The following is a 7339-nucleotide window of genomic DNA, read 5'->3' as shown; positions in this document are numbered from 1 at the left end:
TACAAAAATAAGGAAAATTAAACGACAGGAATTTTTGGGGTAGAGTGTTGACATCCATAAAAGAGTATCAATATTACTTTGCTGGTAAGGAAAGGTAAGGTATTTAGAATTTTTCACGCAACACTCTTAGACCACTTCTTGTACATAATACAATTAAGGAGGAACCAAACCACACCACACCAAATTTTTATTTTATAGATCTGTGAGTCAACCTTTTTCAACAATTGTTTCAGCATTGAAAGGCCGATATTAGCTCTAATTATTTTACATGAATTTTTTTGTATTTTTTTTCAAAGAAAATGAATAAAAAAATTCCATCAACATAAGACGCTTTTTTGTAAAATTTTCGCTGTAAATTAATGCATTACATTAATATCTAATAAAATATGTATAGAAAATCCGTATAGATATTAATTTTTTTAAATAAATATTTTTTTCTGAAAAATATTAAAAAGTCTAACAATCCTTTCTTTACATATTTTATTAGATATTAATATGATACATTTATTTACAACAAACTTTTAACTCGAAAACATCTTGGTTGAATTTAATTAATTTTTTTTCATTTTCTTTGGAAAAAATACAAAAAATATTCATATAAAATAATTATAAATATAAAATAATTAAGAGCTAATACCGACCTTTCAATGCTAAAACCCTTGTTATAAAAGAATGACTCAAAGATTTTTAAAATAAAAAGCTGGTGTGGCATTGCACCTTAAATTGAATTTTATAGCGACATTGGAAGACCTATCTAATGGGAAGGGATGCGACTAAAATTACTCGACATTCGTAGATTGATATACTAATAGTAAATCAAATTAAAATAGAAAGTGATTTATTTACTGAACCATAAAAATATTTCATCTTAATAAATTTTAAACATTTTATGTATATTATAGGTCATTAAAGTAAGGCGTTTCTCGTATTATGCTTTCGTCACATTTCCCGGCTGGTGGTAATTGATGGTAATCAATGGTGTCAGCGATGCCCCAACATCGGTCCACATCGGCCTAGTTGTCCTCAAAGTATCAGTCACATTATCCAGCTATACGTTTTTGATAAGAATGGCGTAGTTGCCGGTCGGACTTACAAAGATCCAGCTATGCATTATTAATGATAAAAAATGTTGCAGGTCAAACAGCGACCGATGATAAGCCGATGTCTGTTGCCCACCACTCAACCCCCCATTGACTCAGATTTAACGGACACTTGACGATGTTCGGCCATAAATCGGCCAGTCTTTGAAAGATGTGTTAATGATGGGTTGCCGATGAGGAGCGATGACAGGCATCGGTGGACACATCGCTGATTTAAAACTACAGCTTATTTTTTACCGATGACTCCACTGATTCGCTAAATAGCCTCAGTCACCGTCCGATTACTATAGGTGTCAGGCCGGCATCCACACCATTCTTATTTAAAAAAAAAAACCGCATCGGTTTCTCATCGTTATCCCCATCGCTGGATAATGTGACTGATACTTACACTACTTTACCGTTTGTCTGATGCATGGAAAGTCCTGTCCGATCTGTAGTTAATTCTGTCTTATTCAAAAATATATTTTTAAATTGATATTTTCTCCATTAAGAGCATACGATTGTGTCACACATTCATATTTCGATAACATTTATAATAGATCTTAAGGAAGCTCTTAACACTGCACACTAAAGAGATCTATTTATAGTGTAGTTTTATGCAGTTAGAGTGATCTACCCTTAGAAGTAAGACTTTAAAAAATATAATGTACAGTTAATTACATGATTTATAATGGATTAAAATATTTTAGCATTATATAAGTCTAAGAGTAAGAAATTTAATTAATTGTTTTCATTAATTTTCCCAATGTAAGTAAACAACAGTGATTTCTCCTCACAAATAGTCCATTCTTTTTGAATATCTTTCCTGTATAAATAAGGCAGATACCCTATGTTACATATGTACAATTAAATGAAATTGTCTCAATATGCACACCTTTATATAGTTAAGTCCAAAAAGCAGTTTCTGTTAGTGTTTAGAGCTTCCTTAAGTTCCATTCTGATAATATTCGGCCGGCAGAAATATCGCTAGAAATTCTCTACAGCAAGTATTTTGGTACTAGCCTGAAAATACGGATTTAGTTAATTACTATGGTAAAATTTCGAAATTTATTTCAAAATTTAGGATTATCTCCCTCATATGTAGCTTTGATCCTTTGAAGTATTTGGCTACAGTTTTTGACAACATTTTTTCAGCTATTCAGAGTTTTCTTTATATAAACATTTTGGATAAATTTTCAACGTTTGCCAAAATGCACTTCCGGTGCATAAAAATTGATATCGTATAAGATTTACTATATAGTACTTTACGTACAAGGGTGTTCGATGCATGGTGAATCATTTTAAAATGTTTTTCTCCTGAATTGTAGATAAAAAGAAAGAACCAATTTCTTCAAAATTCATGAAAAAATAAAAACAATTTCAATATCTTCTTAGAGGATTTCCAGTCTCCACACCAATTTATGGACAGAAGAAAACATGGTTCTTAAACAAAATGAGTTGTAATGGAAGTGAGGATTCCTTGTTAGAATGTGCAAGATCAGGATCCAGCAGTTGTAACTTAGCTGGAGTTATGTGTTACTACACTGTAAAAGGTTAGAAATGAATATTTTATTCATCCAAAATTTCGAAACCTTATCGAAGAATCTATTCATTTCCTATAAATTATTTACAGGTAGAGTAAGAATTGTTAATGGCAGCTATCCAGATGAAGGATATGTTGAGGTTTTGGTTTACGACAAATGGAGAAAAGTGTGCAGCACTAATTGGGACACAAAAGACGCAGCTGTTACATGCCAGAGTCTAGGGTTTTTAGGGTAATCTGAAAGTTTTATCAATTACAAATTCATTTTCATCTAACTCCGCGTTCTATGTTACATGTTCAAAATTTCTTCAGAATGCCTTAAATTCCCGTTCTTTCTTGAAAGAAATATCGTGAAACATCGTGTGCAGTTCCCGCAAATTAACATTACATTTACTGGCCACGTATAAAATACATTCCCTTTCTTTGGCTTTGTAGGATTTAGTTGAAGAAGGTAACTTCAATCTCATCAATGCAAAACGTTCCTTGATGAGAAACTGTGAATATAAAATAAAATACACGTCTTTCAAAAAAATATTAATTGTAGTGGTGCTCCAACTTCGTTTCCAGCTGTAGAAAAGAGGAATGAAACCAATTGGTTCTTAGACAGCATGGATTGTAATGGAGATGAAGATTTTTTGTTCGAATGTGCAGCCAGAGGATCCACTACTTGTAGTTCTGGTCGAGAGGCGGGAGTTAGTTGTTATAGCCACACAATATATGGTAGGTAATGGAAATTTTATTTATTTTAGACTTCATATTCATTTTCTAGATTTCAGAATCATTTTTTGTTGAAGAATCTATATAATTTGTAATTATTTTGTAATACAGGTACTGTTAGAATTGTTAGTGGTAGCTCTCCAAATGAGGGTGTAGTTGAGGTTTTGAAGAATTATCGGTGGCGTAGTGTATGTAAGGAAAGATGGAACAAAAATAACGCTGATGTGACGTGTAAAAGTTTAGGATTTTCAGGGTAACACTAGAATAGTGTTGTTTTCAAAGAATATCGAATATGGATCTCTAAAGTAATCGAAAAACGGAAAACTTTTTGTTACCTTTCAACAAATTGATTTATGTTCTATTATGTTGGTTTTGAAAATTATCTGCAGCTTAATGCTGTATAGACGGGGTCTTTGTTTGTGATTAATGCCATTTTAAAATTCATACATACCTATTTTCGTTATTTATTTAAGTGAACTTATGTTAAACCTTGATTTGTAGAGGGTTTCCAGTTTCATCGCTGATGTTTGTAGAGGATACGGACTATGCCTACATGTTAGGTTCCATGAACTGTGTAGGAGACGAAGATTCTTTATTACAGTGTTTTAGATCAATCACCCCATCCAGCAGTTGTTACAGCAGAGGAAAAGCCGGGGTAGTCTGCTATCGTTCAATAAATGGTGGGTTTAAAGGACGATTTGTATATACCTTTAAATGTATTTGATTTATAAGAACGTTTAATTTTATATTTCGAAAATTAGTACATGCATAGCGAAAATGTATTTGGACGATTAATGGAAATTTTTTTCATTTTTTTTCTCAGACACACTAAGATATTTAATTGAAACCACTGCAGAAGAGAAGAAAGCAGTTAAACCTAAATTATATATAAATGGTACTTGGAGAGAATTATGCAAGGATAGCTTGGATGACAGAAAAGCAAATGTCATCTGCAATAGCGTTGGATTCTCAGGGTATGTCTCTATTTCATTATTATTTCTCTCTGCCTCTAACATACCCTTAACATCCTCATATACACACGTACACCCTTTCACACATACCCGCAGACATGTATATACACAAAAGCATAAACACAAATTGAAAAACTTTCCTTGATATGAAAAACTACACAGTAAACAAAGACTTTTACTTTCAACTAACATAGTCTTATTATGTGTTTGCCTTGAGAATTTTTTTCTATCGAGGATGACATGATATAGCGCATAATCATGATAAAGGGAGCATTATCATGATTTTGCATGTTTACCTCCTTTTAATTTTTGCATTGAAGATATCACAAATCAGTACGCAGAGGGAGTGAATTTGGAAATCCTTTGGTAAACAATATAAATGCAGTGGAGGGGAAAACAATTTAACTGAATGTGAATATGGGGCATTTAGTTCTGGAGACTGCAGTGCTGATGGTAGTGTGGAAATTGAATGTTATACAGGAGATGTGAAAAGTATGTTTCTGATCAAAATATTCATTTTAAAAAAACCCATCACGTTTATATAAAAAAAAATTCACAGGGTAAAAATAATTCAGTTGAAAATGTCATGTTTTTCATGCCCAACTATTATATTAAAAAAGAATGTCAGTACCATACGAGGGACGTTAATAAATAATGTCATCAGGGCTCGGAAAGAAGCAAAAGACGCGTTTCAATGATTTAGTCTTCATGATTTTACTTATTAGTCTCTTTTGATTCAAACAGATGTCCGTAAATTTTTTATCTAATTTCTGATTGTATTTAGAACTAATTTTTGGGTATGACCCTTAGTATACTGAAAAATAGCAGATCCAATGATTTCCTGGACTTGTTTTTTTCTTTCTGAAAGGTGGTTTTTCAAGTTTGGAAATAGAAACGAGTCAAACGGTAAAAGATCTAGCGAATGTTGTTAATGTGAAAAAATATTAACTTTCTTTTTATCCCGAAAACCCCTTTACTCTTCAGGGCGTGCTGGTTTGGACGCTGTCATGAAGAAATTTAATGTAGTGGATTCCTGATTCTAGGTCCTTCCTCTAATAAACCTTTCGATTTTTTTGCAAAACAATTGCTTTCTGTACTCCTCCAGAGATAAAACTGTCTCCCCGATTACGAAATTGAACAACAGTACCACTAATATTTAAGAAATTGCATATAAATCTGTCCTTGATCTCTTGCATACCTTTGCTCTTGTCGGACCATTGCTGTTTTTATCAAGTACATCTTTGGTAAATTTTGTATTGAGTGTTTTAAGCAATAGATTCATGTTCCATTATCTGTTTGAATATGAAACAAACGTGGATAACTACAATTATTGATATTTTAAAATACAGTAATTGTTACGACATTCCTACACGCTGTATTTTCACTCATTTTTCAAAATAAAGGGTGATCTTTGAGTACCAAGCTTTTTTTACCGTTAAACGCTTCTTAGAAATATTGTAAACTACTCCCGATATGATGTCTATTAAATTTGCTATGTGTCTCAAAGTCAGTAATACATCATCAGATATTATTTGTTGAAATTGGGCAAATAGTACATAGGTTGTTATAATTTTTGTTGGCAAGGATGGTACCCATTTTTGACGCACATTATAAAAATTTTTATCATTGAAATCCACTTGCTTATTTGTCTATAAAACAGGCAATGGTTGATGTAAATGTCACATATTTCAGTGAAATTTTCTATGGGATTTAACAAGTTTTACAGCAGCTTTACTGATTCTTTACCATACATTTATAATGCAGTGTCTCGAATAGCCCTTGTTTCCCAGCTTCTCACGATGAAACTATGTGATGAAAAGTGGTCACATAAACTGTTATCAATTTATTAAAGATTCAATAATGAGAGAAAGTCTAGCTTAATGTCATATGATTTCTATGTTGTAGGTAATCGAGCTTATGACATTATTTATTGAACGTCACTCGTAATCAATGAAACGATGTCTTTTGATTGTCAGCACAGTATTAATTAAAGACTTCAATACGTTTAAAACACTTTATTGCAAAGACAATTAATTTGCAAGTCCGATTCTTATCAATATCGTCGATATATCTAAAAGGCGAGTTGATCGAAGGCCACAGCAAGTGTTTTCTTCTTTTCACGCAGAAGATTTTGCATAAATTTTGCTTCATATGAATATAAAAATAGGTCTGCTAATAACGAAGCCGAATTGGTACCCATGGAAATTCCAATAGAATGTTGGAATACCTGGTTTCCAAAAACCACATACTGTATTCAGGGAAATTTTCGCCCCCGTTTTATTTTTGCCCCCTTTGCCCTAGCCTCATGGGGCGAATTTAAAACGGCGCGAATTCATATAATTCAGTGTAATTACTTAAATAAAACTTTGACAGGACGAATTAAAAACGGGGCAAAATTGTCAAAAGGTCTTTGGAATTTTTGAGTATCCACAACTTTTTCACACCACTTCTTGAATATATTGTTGCACAGTACTCTTGAAGTTTCCCTTCACTACTGTCAGTATTTTAGTGATGAGTTACGAAAGAGGCTTAGTTGAACATTTACTGGAACCTGCAATGTATCTTTGCTTGTAAGGATTTTTATGAAGCTTTGGAATCCAATATATACAGGGTAGTTCAAATTCATTTTGGCTCTGTGGAATATTTAAAATATTTAAAACTGACATATGATTTTAAAGAATTTTTTCCTTGGAAAGGGAAATATGAGTATAAGTAGGATTACCACTTGTAGAATCAAATCCAAGTTCTTCATTGTTTGTTTTTTTTATTGAAATATTACTAATATTTTCCAAGTCTTTTTCATATTCCAGTTCTTAGGAGAAAAAAATTCTAGGAACCATCTACATTTCTAACTTGTGACATGATATTAAATCTTTTTCAAAGAAAAAAATTTGTTTGTATCATGTCCTTTAACCTGACTTACATTTTAAAAAATTAAACATTACTAAAAATTGGCCCTATGACAAGAATTTTCTAAATAAACTATGATTTTTTACCTCATGACCTCGAAGCTTGACCTACTTTTAAAA

At 32.2% G+C, this 7339-nt stretch overlaps 1 protein-coding gene across 1 annotated transcript; it reads left to right on the top strand.

The window, feature by feature from the left end:
- Nucleotides 1-2510: 2510 nt before the first annotated feature.
- Nucleotides 2511-4873, top strand: LOC134254415 (scavenger receptor cysteine-rich domain superfamily protein-like). Its single transcript, XM_062736939.1, has 7 exons — nt 2511-2632; nt 2713-2854; nt 3167-3342; nt 3451-3592; nt 3841-4019; nt 4163-4313; nt 4631-4873. Exons 1-7 carry the CDS (start codon nt 2533-2535, stop codon nt 4713-4715), a joined length of 975 nt encoding a protein of 324 aa, XP_062592923.1. The 5' UTR covers nt 2511-2532; the 3' UTR covers nt 4716-4873.
- The last annotated feature ends 2466 nt before the right edge of the window (nt 4874-7339 follow it).

This window comes from Saccostrea cucullata, unplaced genomic scaffold, assembly GCF_032062105.1.
Source record: "Saccostrea cucullata isolate Sc308-1 unplaced genomic scaffold, CSIRO_AGI_Scuc_v1 ctg18623, whole genome shotgun sequence".
NCBI lineage: Eukaryota > Metazoa > Mollusca > Bivalvia > Ostreida > Ostreidae > Saccostrea > Saccostrea cuccullata.
Note: the sequence above shows the minus strand (reverse complement) of the source record. Positions and strands in the feature narration are given on the sequence as shown.

Coding starts and splice junctions, on each gene's coding strand:
- LOC134254415 (XM_062736939.1), top strand. CDS start 2,533: ATGAGTTGTAATGGAAGTGAGGATTCCTTGTTAGAATGTGCAAGATCA. Junction 4,020..4,162: donor CTGCTATCGTTCAATAAATG/GTGGGTTTAAAG, acceptor TTTTTTTCTCAG/ACACACTAAGATATTTAATT. Junction 4,314..4,630: donor AATAGCGTTGGATTCTCAGG/GTATGTCTCTAT, acceptor TTTGCATTGAAG/ATATCACAAATCAGTACGCA.